The sequence below is a fragment of the Girardinichthys multiradiatus genome, chromosome 22 (genome assembly GCF_021462225.1).
Source record: "Girardinichthys multiradiatus isolate DD_20200921_A chromosome 22, DD_fGirMul_XY1, whole genome shotgun sequence".
Lineage (NCBI taxonomy): Eukaryota > Metazoa > Chordata > Actinopteri > Cyprinodontiformes > Goodeidae > Girardinichthys > Girardinichthys multiradiatus.
Genome location: NC_061814.1, coordinates 16,951,243 through 16,974,462, shown reverse-complemented (window position 1 = coordinate 16,974,462; position 23,220 = coordinate 16,951,243). Strand labels below are relative to the sequence as shown.

At 40.0% G+C, this 23,220-nt stretch overlaps 1 protein-coding gene across 1 annotated transcript; it reads right to left on the bottom strand.

Annotated features, from left to right (window-relative positions):
* Positions 1 to 213: 213 nt before the first annotated feature.
* Positions 214 to 21,640, bottom strand: ifngr1l (interferon gamma receptor 1-like). Its single transcript, XM_047351859.1, has 7 exons — positions 21,389 to 21,640; positions 6,687 to 6,813; positions 6,382 to 6,557; positions 6,117 to 6,295; positions 5,787 to 5,949; positions 3,656 to 3,771; positions 214 to 3,549 (listed from the first exon to the last, which is right to left on the bottom strand). The coding sequence occupies exons 1-7, from the start codon at positions 21,447 to 21,449 to the stop codon at positions 3,205 to 3,207; spliced, it is 1,167 nt and encodes a 388-aa protein (XP_047207815.1). The 5' UTR covers positions 21,450 to 21,640; the 3' UTR covers positions 214 to 3,204.
* Between the last annotated feature and the right edge of the window lie 1,580 nt (positions 21,641 to 23,220).

The following is a 23,220-nucleotide window of genomic DNA, read 5'->3' as shown; positions in this document are numbered from 1 at the left end:
CTTTGTGTTGGTTTATCACATAAAATACAATGAAGTTGGTGGTTACAATGTGACAACGTTCAGGGGGTGTGAATACTTTTGAGCAGTGCTTTATGTCCATGTAGGTTCTGAATTGTCCAGAACTTTGGACTTTACATCTTGGTTCTTGGAAAAATCTTTATCGACCCAACTTACCTCAGAAGTTATAGAAAATCAATAAACCAAATTACACTCTTCACATTTTAACCGTTTATTTTAATGATCTGTAATGGTGGATCAACAACAAAGCAGGCTGTTAAATACTGAAGCAAATTACAAGAAACTCTCCCCAGATAACCAACAATGGAAAATTACACAGGCAATGAGTTCAGGAAGCAAAAACAAGGGCCCTCCAACAGGCACACAACCAAAAAGGAAGGAAACACCTACAAAACGTCTTCCCCGTCACATAGGTTAAGAGGAACGAACAGCGTGGAGCGATCAAATGTCACGACCTGTAATGGGAGCCTCGTTTCTTCCCATAAAACAGAGAATGACGTGAGTGATGAGCCACTTCGACCAGCACCACCTGTCTGTAACACAGTAACCTGGAAGCCCGCTTTACAGAAATGCCAACTTCCTTCATGAGTGGAAAGATTCAGAGGTAATTACAAATGAGATTCTGCACACTAAGATTGTTTTTATTAAAACATGAAGGGAAAAAAAGAGTGTGAAAAACTGAAATGTGAATAAAACCAGAGAGAGAAGGTGATTAAACAGCAAGTTGAAACGTGTGGGCAACGATCTGAGTTTCAACTTCTGAGCAAACAAGCATTTTATGCGGCGAAGACGTGGAGGACAGTCAACGTTCAGCTGCTCGGCTAACGTGCAACCCTGAAGTAGTGCTCTGAAGAGGTATCGCTCCGCTGGTTGGTTTAACAGTCAAACTGATCTAAATGTTTTCTGTGATTTAGCAGCAAACGTTTTGTTTAGATGTCAGAGGACACAGCAACGCTCGGCATTATTCAAAGACATGTTTTTAACCAAAGTTAATAGAAATCTTTACCTGTAACCTCGAACTGAATGTAAGAGACCTTTTACATTATGTCAGCCCTGGATTTGTGACATTTCTGCTGAGGTCTAATGAACCCTGTAGATTAGGTACATAAAGTCCAATAATTACAATACCTTGCTGGATTTTCAGAGCTCTGCTAAATCTGTCACATATAATCTGGGTTTTGAGTGTTTTTCTGTATGACTCAGAACACAGATGTAAAAAAACAAAATTAAAAATTAAATTAAAAAGAACATTTCTTTGATCTAAATCCCTGTTCTGAAAGTTCTCTCAACATCTCTGGTCTCCTTTGTCTCACATTTATTTTCCAGCAGAAACTTCCAGACTCACTTAGATAAAGAAACGTCCAAAACAGTAAAAAAATAAGATCAATAAAGCACTCGAGTTTCTCAAGAAGTGAGGGCATAGAAAATCAAAATTCAGCCGTTGTTGGAGTGCATGCATGCTCCTTCTGAAACTTGATTGGGAAAACAAAACCAAGTTGTGAGAAAAGGCGACGCTCCTTGTCGCATCATCAGCCACAAGAAAAATAGAAATCTAAACCATGAGCTAAAACAGCTTCAACACAGAAGAGTGTGAATATTGTTCACTCTGAATGTAAAACTTGAGGGAGGGAGAAGGTGCTCAAACGTCGGTAAACTGCTAGCTGCCAACAGCGCTATGTTTAGAATCAGCTTTGGTACTTTCTATATTAGTGGCAATAAACTAAAGGGCTATTTCACAGTTTTTAAAGGAATCTGGGCAGCTTTCATGATCTAGAGTTGAACATCTAAAATACTTCAAATTAGCAAACCTGAACCTACACAGAACAGAGATTCTTTAAAACACCTTGACATTTATAAAACTTTTACTCGTTGCACCCGATAACGGTTACAGATTATTAGAACAGAGACGCTTCCCTGTTCAGCCGCCTGTTGAGAAATCGTTCAGTTCACAGAGGAGCCGCACATTATACAGAATTGCAAAGGACCGCTTGGATGCAATATTATGTATGATATTATTTCTGTGGTTTTTTTGCATTCATGCTCTATGTGCTAATAATATATTTGGCCTGCTGAATGGACCACAACTGTCCTTGACGCTCACAGCTGAGCGTCAAGCGGTGAGGACGCTGAAATCAAAAGAATAAAAAGGGATTTATTGTAACAGCCATCACAATATTCAGCAATAATACCGACATGTAACCTTAGTTCGCAGGAGTAGATTCCCAAACCTTGAATCAGATCTGAATCTTCTTTTTTGACTTGTTTTTAACCAACAGTGTCATTTTAAGTTATTATACCAATGTTTCCTCCTTCCTCTATCTGTTCTAGCAAAAAAAAAAGAAGAAAAAAACAGAGATTAGTTCTGTTGTTAAAAGCCCCGTCACTAGAAATAACCTCAGATAGTGAAATGATTAATAAGAGAATAAAGTGCTTTGTCAATTGGATAATAAGAAAAGAGGCACTTAACCACCATCATCTCCAAAGGCCACAGCTTTAACAAAGCTAAACTGATTGAACCCTGCATGACCTAATGGCCTTCACTTTGACTCTGCTCCACAACATTTTATCAAACTTTACCCTCAACAGGAAGACACAGAGGACAAATACACAAAGAAATCCACCATCACAATCTCACATTAAATGTACAGAACAATTACATATATGTGACCACATTTCCTTTAAAGAATGTCATCTCAGTCCAGTCGTCTAGTGGTGGTTTATGCAGAAAATATAAGATCGTCCTGACAAAATGGCACAAATCCCTTAGTTTCAGCAGCAGACAGAAAATTACTCACAAAGCTACTAAGGCGGAAGCTGCTTTGAATTCTAATTTACTGTAACTACAATATTATTGTAATGAGTAACTACAGCTATACAAAGGTATAAAAAAAAAAAGTACAAAGAGTTTATGTTTGCTGGCAGGCGATTTAATACGGTAATGCTAGTCTTCATGCAGCAGATGTCCCTGCATGACAATGTTTAGCTAATCACTATTAAGTGTGAAAGAGCTGCGATCATGGCTTCACATGATCCATATTTTCACCACTTTTCACTCAGTGAAAAAGACTTTAAAGATTAGGGCTCAAGGGCAAAAATGTAACTCAAACTGATGGGGAACTACTTCGTTTTTAATAAATTATTGTTTTCTTCTGGATCAACGATTAATTAGGATGTATTTTGTTTCACTCAGCCTCGGTATCCCTCAGCATGATCCTCGGGGGCCAACTCCAGCACCACTGAACGTCTCTCATAAGGAGAGCGGCTCTCCTGATCGGATTCTTGCTCTTCATTGTCACTGGCCAAGTTACCACCTGCCATGTAAACAGTATCATCGTCAGCTGCGTTCCCCTTCTCCGGGTCTTCAGGGTTCAACTTCATGCGGACTTCATACTCTTTGGATCCAGGAATGGATGGAGTGAAGCTTTGATCATCCTCCTCTTTAGAGCTGACTGAGATGGACTCCACAGGACTGACCACGTCATCAGGTGGCATGAGGGGGGGATGCTTCTTCTTATCACCGAAACCGAAACGCTTTCAGAAACAGAGAAGAAAATTACAAGGTTAGCTTTGAACCAGAAAACCATCGGGGGGGGGGGGGGAAGACGGAGACAATTCAGCTCTGACCGACTGCACATACTAAAGGGCGAGGCATATCCGAGGAGGGCGACGTCCTTCTCCGGTAAACCATGAAGGCGACCAAAGCTGCTCCCATTAGGATGACGATGCTGATCCACGTATAGAGGGTGATGTGACCTAAACAAAACATATGAACAAATACACAATGTTAGAGCCACTCGCAGAACAAATAAACTTATTTTCCATAATCACTCGAACAAGCGAGACGTGGAAGAAAAATTTGGACCCCTTCAACTTTTCCACATTATTGTCACTTTTCAACTGATTTTTTATGACCAACCAACACAAAGAAACCCATAATAAAAGGGGGAAGAAAAAGATACATGGCTTTTCTTTAGTTTTTTTTTCTTTACGAATAAAAATCTCAAAACCTTTCACTGCAGCTACACCACATTCTCTTTTGGGCCGGGCCTCCAGCAGCTTTGGATACCTAGAATGTGATTGGCCGAGTTGAAAGGCAGGAGTCATGAGAAAAATATATATATTTTTAATTTAAACCAAAAAAGTTATACTTGCAAAATATTAATACAAAGCTAATAAAAGAGGTGAAAGAAACAAAAATGTACAAAAAATGTGAACAAACAAATTATAACTGACCTAATAAAGAAGTGACACACAAGGGGTGGCTGATCAGACCCTTACAACACAGTAGGGGTAACGGAGCAATATAATCACTAACTACAAGAAACAACACAGGACTGTTACTAAAGAGCAGCGGATTAAAAAAAACAAACAGGTCATTGTTTTCACATTTTTATTTGTCATTTAAAAAAGTAGACAATCAGCTCTTCTCCGCTTCACAATTCTGTTCTACTTTGTGTTGGTCTATCCCATAAAACCCAGATAAAACACTTTAAGGTGTGTGATTGTAGCGTGAAAAACTGTGGAAAGGTTCTCGGGGCATAAATATTCGTATAAGTCCATTGTATACAGATATATGAATGAGGAAAATCAGAAATGTCATTCCTCATCATTACAGATCTCTGTGAAAGTGTTAAACATTTAATAAGTTGCAACAGATTTTCTAATCCTTAGTGTCCAACAAACAGAAAGTGATGCCTCACTCATTAAAGATACTTCTTAAGGCTGTTTTTTATAGTATCATCTGAAGTTAGGTTTATTGGCAAATTTAAAGAACTAAACTATTTACAGTTATTTTATCCAAATTCAACACTAAATCCTGCTTTTAATGACTCCTGCAGTCTCAAAATTATTCGTCCACCTTAAATACAAAGTTTCATAAAAGAAACAAATTTGAACTGCATCAAATACAACTGAAGGCAAAGTTTGCAAGTTTAAGTTAAATGGATTGGGGCTACGCCACCTAGTGGCAGAAAGCGGAAGCTATCAAAGGCTGCCATCAGATTCCTGAGGAGGCAGGGAAAACCTGCAGAAAGACCTGCTGGCTGCACCCAAAAGCACAAGAAAGGTCAGCTCCAACTTGCTAACAACAACATAAATAAGCCAAAGATGTCTTGGGATTTTGTTCTGTGGAGCAATTAAATAAAACTGGAACTTTTTGGTCCAATGGATCAGCAATATGTCTTGAGGAACAAGAATAAAGATCAAGCTAAAAAAAGAAAACCATGCCTACAGTAAAGCATGGCGGTTGCTCAGTGATGATGTGGGGCTGCTTTGTTTCCTCTGGCACAGGAAGCCTGTGGCACAGGGAGGAAAGATAGATTCAATCATGTACTGGGAAATCCTGAGGAAAATGTCATGCAGTTTGTGAGGATTCTGAGACTTCGCCATCATTGGACCTTGAAACAGGACAATGACCCCAACCATAGCTCAAACCCCACCAAGGCCTCGGATCAAGTCCTGGAAGTAGCAATCTTAGCTACCTCATTTAAAAACGGTGGCAGCAGAGGAACATCTACCCATGAGGAGGGACGAGGTAGCTCAGATATGCTGCCAGAAGCTGGTTTCTGGCTATCAAACACGTTTGCAGCAGCTCATAACAGCATAAAGGTAATCTACTAACGAATAAGGATGTTGGTCATGGATTATTTTGACACAGCAGTAGGTTTTGAAAGTGTCCCTTTGAGTTTAATATTACTTGTGTTGAGCTATTTAACTTTAACTTTCCTCTTCTTCTTTGTATCTGAGGAACAAATTAAGTTTTACTCAACTGTGAGGCGGCTCAGTTTTCAGGGCGCAGTACTCCATTGTGGACTCCACAAACATCTTTTTGAGCGATCCCTGGATTTTCAGACAGTGTTGGTCCTGCGCAGCATCCACTCGCAGCCTCTCCTCACACACAGCATCCTCACACACAAAGGTGTGGTCCTGCTCCTTCAAGTACAAAAAAGGCGGCTCATTTTTATGGCTGACAGAGCAATATTGTATGTAAAACAAGTCATTAAGGGAAAGTGTTTCTGATCAGTTCTGCATAGCTGCTTCTGCAGGACCAAATTCAAAAATTACTCTTAGCATGTGATGTAAACCGTGAGCAGTCTGACCTGGCCAGCCATCTTGACATTATACTCAAAATTTGGTAATTTGGACTCCGACACTCTTTTCTTGTGTTCTTTACATCCCGACAGCCCTTCCTTATACACCAGCCAAGGATGCTTGAACTGGAACTGGATCTGGTGATGTGGCTGGGGAGTGACGTTAACAGGCGGAAGGTCCAAAAGACCTGAGAAACAGCAAGGGTCATTACACACGGAGTCACACGTGTCACAGCTGCCCTCTGTGGTTTTATTAGTTCCTGAACACCCTTACATTTTTGACCTCCTAGAGAACTGTGGAAATAGCTGAATGTGAGTCCATCCGAGGAAACGGACTCGTTCTTCCCCAACACAGCCTTCACTGTGAGGAAGTACGTAGCGTCTGGATCCGACAGAAACGAAACATTCGCTTGTAGAGGAGGCCCGTCCACCCAAATTTCATTACGGCAACTGGTGAAAAACAAAGACAAAAACAAATGGATGGATGGATCATTTTGTACTGATCATCAAAAATATCCAACACACACACATATGCAGGAGAACAAAGTATAAAAAGAATTTTAAAAAAAAAGGAAATACCCTTTGAGGTTTGAATCGGAGAAGATCTTGACCAAGAACCTGAGCCCAGGAACAATTTGGTCATAGTCCCAGTACAAAATGTTCTTCTGGCTACGGCAGGTAAGGGACAAGTTGGTCGGAGGTGCCACTGTGGAAACACAAACACAGATCAGACTGTAGACAGGTTGAGGAAAATCAGACACCTGTTTAAAACCATAATTCATGACTTATATCAAAAATCTAAACTGAAGATGGAGCTTACAGGTCATCATAAACAGTTCATGATGTTGCATGTTAAGTGTTTATTTGCTGGTAATTCTGATGATCATATCTTCCGACTAAAAACCAAGATTCTGTTGAAATGTTCAGATGAATAAAAAAGCAATTTTTAATATAGAAATACTGGCCTGAAGAAAAGTATGTTTATGTAGTGTACAGTACAGGTCCTTCTCAAAATATTAGCATATTGTGATAAAGTTCATTATTTTCTATAATGTAATGATGAAAATTTAACATTCATATATTTTAGATTCATTGCACACTAACTGAAATATTTCAGGTCTTTTATTGTCTTAATACGGATGATTTTGGCATACAGCTCATGAAAACCCAAAATTCCTATCTCACAAAATTAGCATATTTCATCCGACCAATAAAAGAAAAGTGTTTTTAATACAAAAAACATCAATCTTCAAATAATCATGTACAGTTATGCACTCAATACTTGGTCGGGAATCCTTTGGCAGAAATGACTGCTTCAATGCGGCGTGGCATGGAGGCAATCAACCTGTGGCACTGCTGAGGTCTTATGGAGGCCCAGGATGCTTCGTTAGCGGCCTTTAGCTCATCCAGAGTGTTGGGTCTTGAGTCTCTCAACGTTCTCTTCACAATATCCCACAGATTCTCTATGGGGTTCAGGTCAGGAGAGTTGGCAGGCCAATTGAGCACAGTGATACCATGGTCAGTAAACCATTTACCAGTGGTTTTGGCACTGTGAGCAGGTGCCAGGTCGTGCTGAAAAAGGAAATCTTCATCTCCATAAAGCTTTTCAGCAGATGGAAGCATGAAGTGCTCCAAAATCTCCTGATAGCTAGCTGCATTGACCTTGCCCTTGATAAAACACAGTGGACCAACACCAGCAGCTGACACGGCACCCCAGACCATCACTGACTGTGGGTACTTGACACTGGACTTCTGGCATTTTGGCATTTCGTTCTCCTCAGTCTTCCTCCAGACTCTGGCACCTTGATTTCCGAATGACATGCAGAATTTGCTTTCATCCGAAAAAAGTACTTTGGACCACTGAGCAACAGTCCAGTGCTGCTTCTCTGTAGCCCAGGTCAGGCGCTTCTGCCGCTGTTTCTGGTTCAAAAGTGGCTTGACCTGGGGAATGCGGCACCTGTAGCCCATTTCCTGCACACGCCTGTGCACGGTGGCTCTGGATGTTTCTACTCCAGACTCAGTCCACTGCTTCCGCAGGTCCCCCAAGGTCTGGAATCGGCCCTTCTCCACAATCTTCCTCAGGGTCCGGTCACCTCTTCTCGTTGTGCACCGTTTTCTGCCACACTTTTTCCTTCCCACAGACTTCCCACTGAGGTGCCTTGATACAGCACTCTGGGAACAGCCTATTCATTCAGAAATTTCTTTCTGTGTCTTACCCTCTTGCTTGAGGGTGTCAATAGTGGCCTTCTGGACAGCAGTCAGGTCGGCAGTCTTACCCATGATTGGGGTTTTGAGTGATGAACCAGGCTGGGAGTTTTAAAGGCCTCAGGAATCTTTTGCAGGTGTTTAGAGTTAACTCATTGATTCAGATGATTAGGTTCATAGCTCGTTTAGAGACCCTTTTAATGATATGCTAATTTTGTGAGATAGGAATTTTGGGTTTTCATGAGCTGTATGCCAAAATCATCCGTATTAAGACAATAAAAGACCTGAAATATTTCAGTTAGTGTGCAATGAATCTAAAATATATGAATGTTACATTTTCATCATTATATTATGGAAAATAATGAACTTTATCACAATATGCTAATATTTTGAGAAGGACCTGTATATGTACTCTTGGTCAGGGCTCCTTTTGCATGAATTACTGCATCGGTGCAGCGTGGCGTGGAAGCGATCATCCTTTGGTTCTGCCGAGGTGTTAATGAAGCCCAAGTTGTATTAGTAGCAGAACTGTTGGATCTGGAATCAGATCTTCCTCTTGACAAGACTCCATAGTTTCTCTGTGGGGTTCAGGCCAGGTCAGTTTGCAGGCCAGTCGAGCACAGTAACGCCACGGTCATTAAAGCAGGTATTGGTACCGTCGGCAGTATGGATAAGTGCCAAGTCCTACTGGGAAATGAAGTCAGAATCTACAGGTCCTTCTCAAAAAATTAGCATATTGTGATAAAGTTCATTATTTTCTATAATGTAATGATGAAAATTTAATATTCATATATTTTAGATTCATTGCACACTAACTGAAATATTTCAGGTCTTTTATTGTCTTAATACAGATGATTTTGGCATACAGCTCATAAAAACCCAAAATTCCTATCTCACAAAATTAGCATATTTCATCCGACCAATAAAAGAAAAGTGTTTTTAATACAAAAAACGTCAACCTTCAAATAATCATGTACAGTTATGCACTCAATACTTGGTCGGGAATCCTTTTGCAGAAATGACAGCTTCAATGCGGCGTGGCATGGAGGCAATCAGCCTGTGGCACTGCTGAGGTCTTATGGAGGCCCAGGATGCTTCGATAGCGGCCTTTAGCTCATCCAGAGTGTTTGGTCTTGAGTCTCTCAACGTTCTCTTCACAATATCCCACAGATTCTCTATGGGGTTCAGGTCAGGAGAGTTGGCAGGCCAATTGAGCACAGTGATACCATGGTCAGTAAACCATTTACCAGTGGTTTTGGCACTGTGAGCAGGTGCCAGGTCGTGCTGAAAAAGGAAATCTTCATCTCCATAAAGCTTTTCAGCAGATGGAAGCATGAAGTGCTCCAAAATCTCCTGATAGCTAGCTGCATTGACCCTGCCCTTGATAAAACACAGTGGACCAACACCAGCAGCTGACACGGCACCCCAGACCATCACTGACTGTGGGTACTTGACACTGGACTTCTGGCATTTCCTTCTCCCCAGTCTTCCTCCAGACTCTGGCACCTTGATTTCCGAATGACATGCAGAATTTGCTTTCATCTGAAAAAAGTACTTTGGACCACTGAGCAACAGTCCAGTGCTGCTTCTCTGTAGCCCAGGTCTGGGGAATGCGGCACCTGTAGCCCATTTCCTGCACAAGCCTGTACACGGTGGCTCTGGATGTTTCTACTCCAGACTCAGTCCACTGCTTCCGCAGGTCCCCCAAGGTCTGGAATCGGCCCGTCTCCACAATCTTCCTCAGGGTCCGGTCACCTCTTCTCGTTGTGCAGCATTTTCTGCCACACTTTTTCCTTCCCACAGACTTCCTACTGAGGCGTCTTGATACAGCACTCTGGGAACAGCCTATTCGTTCAGAAATTTCTTTCTGTGTCTTACCCTCTTGCTTGAGGGTGTCAATAGTGGCCTTCTGGACAGCAGTCAGGTCGGCAGTCTTACCCATGATTGGGGTTTTGAGTGATGAACCAGGCTGGGAGTTTTAAAGGCCTCAGGAATCTTTTGCAGGTGTTTAGAGTTAACTCGTTGATTCAGATGATTAGGTTCATAGCTCGTTTAGAGACCCTTTTAATGATATGCTAATTTTGTGAGATAGGAATTATGGGTTTTCATGAGCTGTATGCCAAAATCATCCGTATTAAGACAATAAAAGACCTGAAATATTTCAGTTAGTGTGCAATGAATCTAAAATATATTAATGTTAAATTTTCATCATGACATTATGGAAAATAATGAACTTTATCACAATATGCTAATATTTTGAGAAGGACCTGTACATGAAACCTGTCTGCAGAGGGAAGCATGAAATGCTCTAAAGGTCCTGATACAAGGCTGCACTGACTTTGGACATGGAAAAAAAAAATCATCTCAGACTGTGGAAACCTCATGCTGGACCCCAAGCAACCTCGATCCTGTGCCTCTCCACATCTCCTTTAGACTTTGGGAGCTTAATTTAATCAGAAAATCAGATTTTGGACCACTGAGCAACAGTCCAATCATCTTTCTCCTTGGTAAAATGCTTCTCACACCTCTGGTTTAGGGATGGTTGTGGTGGCTCTTGAAGCACAGACCTCTTCTATAGTTCCTTCCACTGTAATTCTCTAGATAAATGCCTGAATAGGATGGTTTCATAATCCTCTCAAGGCTGTTATTGTCCACATTTTTGTGCAGCCTTTTCTACCACACATTTCCTTCCACTTCCCATTGGTATACTTGGATGAAGCACTCTGAACAGACTGTTTCTTTAACAATGACCTCATTGCGCCTTATGACAGTCTGCTGATGTCAAGTCCGCAGTCATCCCCATAATTATGTAGGCCATAACAGAAACATCACATTTCTTTATTAAATATCTATTTGTTTGTTTGTTTTTGCAGTAATGTAATTTCCTGAGACTGGACTCTGGGTTTTTACTAGGCTGCTAGCCATAACCATCAAAATTACTGAAATAAATACTCAAAATAGAACTGCCTCTGTGTAATGAATCTATACGAGTTTCACCTTTTGAAATTACTGAGATAATATAACTTAATATTGTAATATATTAAGATGCACCGTTATATTAAGACTGGTACATGTCTAATAAAAATAATTCACCACTAGAGGGCACTGCTGGAAAACGGACAAGAAGTAGTGAGTGTAGATTTCCCAACAGACAACAGTAGTGCAGGTACATTTTAGATATAAAAGAAATATCCTGAAAGGCTCAATATTTTGTCAGTCATTTTAGAAAATAAACCTCATATATTATATAGATTCAATATAAATAGACTAAAATACTTCACGCCTTTGTTTCTTGTCATTTTGATGAGTTATAGCTTACAGATAATAAAAACCCAAAGTTCAGTGTCTCAGAAAAGTAGAATACTGTGAAAAAGTTACTAAAGGAGTCATGGAGTCACACCCTAATCAGCTAAGTAACTCAAAACACCTGCTAAGGTTTTCTGAGCCTTTAAATGGTCTCAGTCACGGTCAGTAGGCTGCTGACTGGACAGATGTCCTGAAGACATGTCATTGACATCTTCCTCAAGGAGGGTAAGCCACAAAAGGTCATTGCTAAAGAATTTGATTGTTCATAGAGTGCTGCATCCAAGCATATTCATAGAAGGTTGAGTGGAAGGAAAAAGTGTGGTGGGAAAAGGTGTGCCAGCAACAGGGATAACTATAGCCTTAGGAGGATTGTCAAGCAACTTCCCATTCAAGAATTTAGTGGAGCTTCACAAGGATGGACTAAACCTGGAGTTAGCGCATAAAGAGTCTCTACACACAGACTAATCTCACACATGGGCTACAAGCATCTTACCTGGGCTAAAGAGAAAAAGAAGTAGGCAGCATTTCATGCTTCCTTCTGCTGACAAGCTTTATAGAGACGCTGATTTCATTTTCCAGCAGGACTTGGTACCGGCCCACACTGCCAAAGGTACCAAAAGCTGCAGCATACTCTGCTGACCTGAACCCCATAGAGAATCTATGGACTGTTGTCAAGAGGAAGATGAGAGCCACCAAACCCAACAAAGCAGATGACCCGAAGGCTGTCATCAAAGCAACCTGGGCTTCCATTACAGATCAGATGAACCAGAGGCTCCTCACCTCCATGCCACGCTGCATTGATGCAGTAATTCATGCAGAAGGATCCCAAACCAAATATTAAAGTGCTTAGAAATGAACATACTATAACACATTTCTGTTTAAAATATTTTTTTGGAGACAGAATTTTAGCTTTTCCAATATATGTAAAACATAATTATCAAAATTACAAGAAATAATGTGTAATGAATCTATATTATAAAATGTGAGTATCACTTGTGAAAACATTTTGTTTTCCATGATATTCTAATCTGTTTAGACGCATCTGTAGTTTTCTCACACACAGCACAGACGTACAACATCATAAGCTCTGGATTTCCTAGGCCCTAAAAATGGCAAAGTAATGCAACAATGTTCCAAACATTGACCAGGTTCACCTTCCCACAGCCTTTATGCAACTTCAAAACATTCTAGTCAGAGATCAAACTTCTTCAAACACAAAGCAACAAAGGCAAGAACAAACAACAGGCCCCCACCCTCCCTTCAAGCATCTGGTACAATAATTACACTATTTATGAGGGCAGCCATTTCTTTATATAAGGTTTATACACTTCTTTAAGACTTGCATCCGTTTTAAAAAGGTAACTGTGCTTCATGGCTCGGTAAAACCACAAAGATTCCTCCCTCCTTGCTTTGACGTCTCATTTGCTGTAGTTTCTTAAAGGAAAACCAGCAGGCCACCTGTTTGTACCTTCATTTTAGAGGCAGAATTAATAGCCATTAATCCAAACAGGAAGTATGAAAGAATTCACTGTTTGTTCAGTGTTAAACTGAACTTTGGCCATTTTCTGTAAATTCTGTCACATGTGCCACAGATTTTCCCCACGCATTAATGAGTCATTGAACATCTCAAGACGAAAACAACCTTTCAATTTCGTTTCCTCTTGTGAACCAACGCATTATGCACGTGATAAATAAGATCAACCGCAGGGTAGGGAAAAAAAAAAAACAAATGCAAAAAAAACATGTTGAGTAAAGAGCCGAGACGGGTTTAAGTAGGAACTCAGAGATACTTATGCACTGTAAAGAAAAAAAAAAAAAAAAAAGTGATAACCACAGCAGTAAAGTTAGTGGCTGAAGCTGTCAACCACAAGCTTCAACCTCACCCCCACCCCACACACACACACACACTCAAAGTGTGAATTTATGAGTTTATGCTCCTACAAGTCTGGCGGAAGAGCAACACTTCAGATCTGGAATATTGACGGCATGTTTGTCATTATTCTCACATACGAGGAGCAGCACAGGAGGAGTTGATCTCCTGGATGGTTCTGGAACGAAAAAGCTGCTGCCTGTGAGACCTGTCAGAGTAATGATGGTGGATCACTATCTGGACGCAGCATAAGAGCTGTAAACCCACAGAGACGAGGACAGAAAGAGGTGAATGATGAAGAAGAGACGAGGAAGGCTAAAGGTGCAGTTTCAACGAATATTTGGAACTCAACAGGGTCCTGATGTTCCTACCCAAGAACTGCACTGAACTCTGCTCTTTATAAGCGTGGCGTTGAGCAGCAAACACTGTTTGTTTTCCTGGAGTCAATGTGAAATACTGGAGAAGGTTCTATATTAGAGTAAGCAAGGCTGCAGGATCAGTCAGTTTATTTTGCTGTCCTTATTTGCTTCTTTATGAAGAAAAAAAAAAAAACATTCCCAGGACAGACCTTAAAATTATTATTTGTCTTTTTACAAAAAGAAACAAAAAAGGGAAAATCAAAGTATATTAAATTTGGGATTGCTTTGTTTTTGCTTAACTAAAAAGAAAAATTTATATTTTACTGCCAAATACTGAATAATATGCTAATTGTGTTAATCTTAAAATTTATTTCATTTTTCTAATTTCCTTTTTTCCCAAAATTTAACCTTTTTTAAACATGTAATATTATAGCTTCATATCATATCAGTAAACCTCCCCCTTTATTCTGAAACAAAAAAACTATTTGTTTTCTCCTCCGAATTATAGGGCTCAATCTAAACAATTGGAGAACCACTGCTGCAACCCAAAAAACGTCTCACAGAAGGAGGAAGAGAAAGCAGATGGCATCGCTTTCTAAAAAATGAGGTTACTTGTGGTGTGCAACACAAGCTCTGCAGCCTTTTGCAACCAAACGATAAAAAGATGCTCTCCATCCTTATCAGGGAAGCTTTTAAGCTGCCTGGTGGTGCTGCACAGGATTTCATTAATTCAATGTAAACGGGTCACATAAAATAGACAAGCTATAATTGATGAAAAACACAAACCTCTAGCTCAGCTTTGGACACATTAACTAAGCTGTTTCCCAGCAGATAATGTAAAAACCACAGCAGTAATCATTAAAATGAAGATCTGAGCAGACATCTCCTCTTTCAACAGACCTCCATGACCCCGAGCCTCCGTCAACCGTCCTCCTTGTTCTGCACGACACAGCAGCCCACGTAAATCACATGACGAGATTCCCTACAGCATTTTTGGACCAGTTTTAGGAAATATGTTTGAGGGAATTTACCACGTCGCTTTGAACAAACATCGGAAAGCAGGAACGAATGCCTTCAGACCACACGTCACAAAGCATTCTGGGTGCTTGGTGGCAACCTGACTGCTAAAAAGAGATGGTGAGGTTATAATAGAGACAGTAAGAACGATAGAAATGAGATATGGTGAGAAGACACAAAATGGTCAGTTGGATATTCTTTTTAAAAAGAGGTTGGATCTGTGGGGAAGAACAAGCTGAAGCAGGGTACTGCAGTTATGTCACGTGACAAGCAGCCTCGACACCATCGGTGACATGTATAATTAGGAGCAGCGATGCGAACACTACTGATTAAATGCATCAGACGCCCAAAACCATTCACTTCAAACCAATGATAGCAGCTGAGCTTGCCTGCTTTAGCCATGTTGTTAGGGATCTAAAAGTATCATCTGGTATTTTTGGAAATTATGCTCTTTGGATTTTAGCATAACTATCATATAATTGTCCTTCTTGATGGACCAGAGGTGTACACCAGCAGCAGTGGGTCGGCTTCAGAAACCCGTTTCTGTTTACATCAACAGAGACATGCAGAAGATGTCTAGATCCCAGCTTGAAAGTGTCCCCTAATAGAGGGTTGTGACTCAGTAATGACTTTCCTCTAATAATGTGTGGTTTTCTGCTGAGACCTTTGAATCAGGGCCTCTGTACTACCAGGAAGTCTACAAGTCTGCTGCATCCCGTTAAGATCTGATAAGGCCAACATTCTGGCTTTTAGAACAAAACTGTAATGCTTCGAACTTTCTTTGGTCTCACCTTTTTCGTATGTACAGTAGACAGCAAACATGACAAAATGAAACATAAATGCTGCCCCGAAGAAGGCAAGTGAAGCTAGAGATGGAAATACAACAGAAATCTAAGAAATTGCAGAATTATCCCATCAAAGCATGTGTCCGTAACCTTTATCTGATTTTAAAAAGTGGATTAAACTATACCTTCACTGTTGATTGGTCACCTTATAGACTATAAATCATGGAAATCATTAGCTTTGATACATTTAATGAATATGAGAAAAAATATTCTGATTTTTAGTGTCAAAGCAGCCATTCAGCGATCAGGGTCGTTTAAAGGAAAATTAGGTGATTGCGATATTTGGCCGGTCGATTGGTGCCTTTCGACTGAAAGCACAGGACAGCAAAAGCTTGAATCAATCAATCTTCATTTTTAAAACAACACAAGCAGCAACATATTAAATAAGGAGGAAAAAAACTAAGAAAACCTCAAATTTAACTTAAGTAAACTGAGTAAAACATTCTTAGTATTCATTGGTAGCTTTCATCATCTTAACCATCTTTTAGTTCACTTTCAATGTTGAAATGCCCTCGTGAAAGACGTGTGTATGATCGGGATAGGGAAGTCTAATTGTTAAAACTATTATTGCAGTCATTCATTAATGAAATTTTAGTTTTACTTTCTGCTTTCACATCGCTTCCAGTGATCTCTCAGGGAGTGTTCAAACTTGAATTTCACTTCTGGTTAACAGTTACGCTAAAAGCAGGTCAATTTGCCGTCAGGTGTATTAGGTGGATTCTGTCATTCTGCTGAAGTCTTCAAACCCAGCCCTGAACAATAATTCAGGTTGAAGAGGGGAGAAGTTTCCATTCACTGCTGGCACAATTTCAGCTCTATGTAGTGACTCATCATTTCACTTCAAGCAAGGTATCCGCAGATCAGCGTATGAATCAAAACTAAAATGTCTCAGCAGGCTCAAACACATTATATCTCATTCTGTACAAGAAAGACACAGCTACCCCCCCACTCATTCATACTATAAATCAGGTAAAGGTATACCAAACCCAGAGCTTCTGAGAGCCACAGATTTAAACCCAAAGCATTTCATCGTAGAGCTAGGACCCACAGAAACCTCCAAGTCCAAGGCCCTGTTTACACCTGGTCTGGTCTGACTCAGATGCAAGTATTCATTTCAATTCAGTTTTATTTATATAGCGCCAATTCACAACACATGTTGTCTCAAGGCACTTCACAACAGTCAGGTACATACATTCCAATTAATCCTAACAACTGAACAGTACAGTCAGAGTTAGTTATTTATTCAAATTGGATAAAATGTTTTTCTGTCTAAGGAAACCCAGCAGATAGACAAGCCTGGTTCACATAGCAGTATTTTCAAAACCTGAGACCCCACACGTGATGATAAAACATCGCAGGTGTAACAGGTTTGGTCCTACAGTGTTTGGTGTCCAGCCACACAGAAAGCCCAACACACACAAACTGATTTCACTCACAAACATTCAGATTTTAGACAGGAAATCTCACGAACCCTCTCGAGATCAAACGTGAGTTCAGAGTAATTCCCTTCTGTGTTTCCGTCCCCTTGCTTTCTGATTGGCAAACAAATCATTTCTCTCATTTCCTCTCCCATGAAGGGGGTGTTAGATGGTGCTGCTCCATGTTGGACGGACTAAAGCAGCTGAGGTGGACGAAACACTTCAGTAAAAATAACGCATCCTGTTTTCTATGCTGACTCAGTGTTTAAAAGTCATTTGACCAACATAAAAAGCCATTATTAGGGTTGTTTTAGACCATTATGATTAAAGACAGCTAAGACGAATTAAAACACCAATTGCTTTTTCCTTTAGGTTGGTGACTTTTAAAAAGGGATTTCAATCGATCTCATAAATTAGACTAAGTGTGGGAGAACTGCTGGGAGCAGCACTTTTCCCACGAGTCAATCCTTCCTCAAGTGTGTGATGAAAAAAAACAAAAAACAAAAAAAAAACATGTAGATTTATAACAACTAAATGCAGAGATCGAGAATTTTGCAGGAAAATGTACGTAAGGATCTTGAGTAGACCGCTGACTACATCACATTGTTCTAGTACACAGCTCTTTTAATTGGCAGATAGATTTGGACTTCTACCATTATACTGTGATTGGGGCACATCAGTCGGGCACTTTCTGGTGACTTTTTAATTATTCATGAGCAATAATAACGCTTCATAAAACACATTTAGCACAAACTAATTTATTGAAAATGTTTCCATTTACAAAGAACCCTACAAATTCTTGTTAAAGCAGGAGAAAAATTAAAAGGAAATAAACAAAAAATAAACAGACGATATTTTTACGTTGGCTCTCCATAGATTTGCTCTTGCTGGATCGGTTCACAGGGGTCTTAACCCACAATGTTAACCCAGATGGGTTAACCAAATGTAACCTATACCAGCAAAACTAGTTCTACCCCATATGTACGTCTCAGCTGAGTCACATGCAATTAAGCCCAGAATTATTCATACCCCTGCAGGTTTATGTTTAAAGTTATACTTTAATTTTACCAACATGGTTCTTCTGACTGTATATATGTAATGTTACGGTTCTGGAAAAGCCCAGCCCATGGAGCTCATCACCAAAGATAAATGGTCAAAATTACCATTGGAAAAAAGCTGGCACTGATAGCTGTAATGCCAGTAAATATTTTTCCACTGAATATTCAGATGTGCATACATTTATTTTAATGTGTCATTTTGTTTCTAAAAATGTAAGAACTAAGAAGTTAATTTGTTTCAAACTGGATATTCCCTTTACATCGTTTCATTATCTTTTGAGACATCCTCGTCACATTTACTATCAGAAACAAACTTCATGGTTGAATGAAAATAATTTAAAATCCAAATCTGCCATTGGGTATGAATAATTCTGAGCTTAACTGGACGGGTTCTGAGAAAATCAGGTAGAGTTGTGCAACACATCTAGAACCCATGCGGGGTACCCTTGTTTATGCAGGCAATAATATGTAGTCATTATTGGTACCCAAAGTAACAATAATAATATTAGCAATATTAAACTAGTTCTGTATGATTCTACAATTCAGCAGAACTCAAGCCAGATGTTTAGATGTTAATACAGAGAAGTCCAATTCAATTACTGAAAGAGGTCCAGATACTTCAATCTAAACAGATACAGATGAGGGCTAAAAGCCAAGCCATTCATCTTCCTGTGCACTGAACTTTAATTATTGCAATAGCGATGCTTTGTTCTGCTAAAATAATAGCTGGGTCTTTACAGGGTTAGGAGTGTTTATTAGACAGCTTCTTTTTCCTCAGCTGGAGATAAGCCCACAGACATTTCAAACCTTACTTGAGCAATGATTTGGGTGATGAAGAAACTGTTTTCCAGTTTCTTAAACTATTAAGTCATTTCTGTTTGGGGGATTTTCAGAGCATGCAGCCACTGTGAAAATAAAAGCAGACCTTCTGTATATTAGAGAGGTTTTAGCCTAGAAATAATCTGGTTCATGGGTTTTAAGATTATCTAAATTTCACCTTGAAGATACCATGACATCGACTGAACTAGAACTTGAAGGGGTGTACTTTCTTCTTTACCTTGACTGTAAATGTTACCAGAGTCAGGCTTTTTGCTATTGTCTGGGAATAATTTGAGGGATTTCCACTGTTGGGCTTTTTGAATATGGTAAATGATCAGATGGACTGCTTATTTCTTTTTAATGAACGGGATTATCATCCAGTAGAAGTTGCATGTAAATGGTTTGGCATGATATATGCAAGCAACATGCTTTCTGGGCATCTTACATGTCAATATTCCAACTTGCCAGAGTTCTTAGTCCCTGTTTTTTCCAGCTCAGGAATATTTCGAAACTAGGAAGATTTGTTTCCAAAGATGATCTTGAGCTGATCATTCATGCTTTATTGTGTCTTCTCGTTTAGACTATTGTAATAGCCTTTTTTCTTGTCTTAACAAAAAGGAGCTGTCTCGTCTGCAGCATGTCCAAAATGCGGCGGCTAGGTTGCTGACTCGCACCAACAGAAGGACTCATATTACCCCAATTTTAAAATCTCTCCATTGGCTTCCAGTGGTTTTTCGCTTTAATTTCAAAATCCTGGTTCTGACTTTTAGAGCTCTCCATGGTCAGGCTCCCCGATACATTAGAGCCCTGTTGTGTCCGTATATCCCTTCTCGAAGGCTAAGGTCATTGGATCAGAATCTTCTTAAGGTCCCTTACACCCGTTTTAAGACTAGAGAAGATTGTTCCTTCCAGGCCGTTGCGCCAAAACTTTGGAACGATCTCCCGCTCTTGTTACGTTCTCTTGATTCTGTGGAAGTTTTTAAGAGCAAACTTAAAACCTATTTCTTTTGCAAATCTTTTTAACAGTTCCAGTGCGTTGGATTTAGTTATGCTACTATAGGCTTGTGACTATTATATTTACCACTACCCTCATAGTTATGGTTTTTATTACATTTTTTGTGCCTTTATTGTTTTATCTTAATGTATAATTGTGCACTTCTGTAAAGCACCTTGTGACATTTAATGTCTGTGAAAGGTGCTATATAAATAAACTTTTACTTTACTTACTTACTTACTTTTAAATAATAAATAATTTAGCTTACCATGGATTCATGGCAGATATTTCTAGAATAGTAAGATTTTAAACCTGTATAGGAATAGGGCGGTTTCCAGCATTATATCAAAACTGCTGATAGTTTGTCATTTTGTTCCTACAGCTCAATGAGATGCCAGAGAGATCAGTTTTCTCCAGCTTGCAGGGAGCAACCAGTACTGAACCTCCCCACTTGCTTCTGCACACAGCAGGTCAGCTGGCTGAAAGACATCTGCTACACTTTTCCCACGCTTAGAAGAATGTCCAAAAAAAAAAACAGAAAAAAAAAAGAAATCACTCACAAGAAGCCATCATTGCAGGCTTGATGTGCTGGGAGGACGAAGAACATTTCAAATGTCTGATCAGGGAATCATTTACTCTTGACTTTAAACGAGAAGCTCACAACATCAAGCAAATGGGTTCTACCTGAAGGGATGTTATGACGACTGTCCAGAACAGGAGGAACTAGTGCATCCGAAACATCCCCTGAGTTTTCACAGTATGTACGTCTTTGTGTGCAGCACCAGACAGGACGGGAAAACGCTCTTACATGTGCATTATGCGGGATTTCATTGTATCCCATACATACTGAGCCTTGTTGCGTCATGTTCTTTAGAAACAGTCAAATATATCGGAATGCAATGCCAAATGTTGGGTAATACTGAAATCTAGAAAGAGGAAATGAAGAAAAACCCAATAGCAAATGTTCTGTTCTGACAATGCATTACTGTGGACATCAAATATTCACGTGATTTAGAGCAGCTCAACACAAACACACATGATTTTTTTTTACAAATCTTACAAAGGCGTCAAAGCAAGCTTCATAATAAATCTCCATTGATCAGAGCAGGATATTGTCATCATTAACCAGTTTCCCAAACATCCCACATGGCGCAGGAAATGCCAGCTTCTTCTGACAGCAAGCTAACAGCCAACTTAGCCTGGGATCCACCATGTTTTCCTGCCGATAAACACCCACGTTCAATCCCTGCTTATCAGCGCCTCAACACCGACACTTCACCCCAAACTGTTTGGCTTGTTTCTCTATTACTGCACGTTGCGGTTTACTGTTGTATTTGCTGTTAAAATGCAGGTTTAAACACAGCGCGTTGTTTGCCAAGGAGCTACTCACCCTGGGCTGATGAAACAAAAGGGAAAAGGAGCAAACACAACAGGATTCTGGTCAAAGTCATCCTGTTCTGGCCAAGCTGGGCTCGCCTCGTCCTCGGGTCTTATGACAAAACAGAAAGACCAGTAGCGGTTGTCATATCGGAGTCACCGAAACACACGACGGACAGTTCACACTGGACCAACCTCTGGTGGTTAAAGCTTTGGTTCTGCTCCACACAGAGGAGCTTCCTGGAGCTAATAACTCTATCCAAACGTTGCGTTCAGGACAGCTCGTAAATCTACAACACTTGTGTTCAGTTTAAAGGAAAATTGTTGGGGAGGGATGGGGGAGAGGCTGCAGGCGAAGGTTAAAGTCGCTTTGATCACCTTTTTAGATAAAAGAAGCATTTATTTTTTTTTAAATTAATTTTCGTTTAAAACAACGATTACAGGATTTTAGCAAAAATACTTCAATTCTCATTTCTCTTTCCCCGGTTCGTTAACTACAGGTTGTCCCCTTCGCATTTACAAATGTTGGTGTTGCAGTTGAAAAATAAACAAACTGCAGTTTGTTAGCATTAGCCTACGATACATCTGTAAAATAATAGGTTCATACAAGGCATGGAGAAATGACTATTATTATTATAATAAATTATTTTTATTTTTGTTTTGTTCTTTTAGTTCTTCCCTGGTTGCACATTACTACCCCATTCCACTGTGCTTGTCATCTTTGTTTCTTTGTAATTGATTTAGTTTGTCTAATTTTTTGGTGTGTCTAATTTTCTAACCATGAAGAAGAACCCAGGCTGGGATTCAAACCATGCACCTTCTTACTGCAAGGAAAACAGTGCTAACCACGGTTTAGCTGTCCAGCCCATTTAGTTGCACCTCTAAATCTAACTGTTGCTGTAAAGTACCTTTTATGTTAAGGGTTAAGTTTAATGTTTCAAGCAGTGTTTATTTTTCTGAGACTGTAAACAACGACAGATTTATTGTCTTCGTCTTCTTTTTCTTTCAGCTTTTCCCTTCCAGGGATCTCAACAGCGAATCGTTAAAGTCCACAAGACGGCTTTGCTGAACTTTCTGTAATACCTTTTTGTAGCGTTTCGTTTATTACCACCGCAATAAATTCCCCAAAATATCATTATAAAAAATGAGGTCCAAATCACCCATCTCTACAAACCAGAAATCCAAGCATTCTGCATGCATGTTTCAACAAGACATGCAAAAAGCTTTTAGCATTATAATCAAATCTTTTAGCTCATTTTAGAATATAGCCAATAGATGGGAAAATGGTTCCTTCAAACGCTGTGAAAAACATGTGTAAAACCATTTGTATTCTGAGCTGAGGCTTTGTGGCAAAAGAGCCGTTTTCATTTTTACTCGTTTAACCCAAGTGTGAAAAGATTTCCTCTTCACCTCCCTCTTCCGTTTGTTTGTTTGGCATCCTGTACTTTTTTTCTAACGGCTGAATTTGAATACAGATGTATCCGAAAGCGGGCTGCACGGTGGCGCAGTTGGTAGCACTGTTGCCTTGCAGCAAGAAGGTCCTGGGTTCAATTCCCGACCAGGGGTCTTTCTGCATGGAGTTTGCATGTGTGGGTACTCCAGCTTCCTCCCACAGTCCAAAGACATGCCTGTTAGGTTAATTGGTCACTCTAAATTGCCCTTAGGTGTATGAATGAGTGTGTGCGTGGTTGTTTGTGTGTTGCCCTGTGATGGACTGGCGACCTGTCCAGGGTGTACCCTGCCTCTCGCCCATAGACTGCTGGAGATAGGCACCAGCTCCCCCGCGACCCACTATGGAATAAGCGGTAGAAAATTACTGACTGTATCCGAAAGCACTTGAACGCA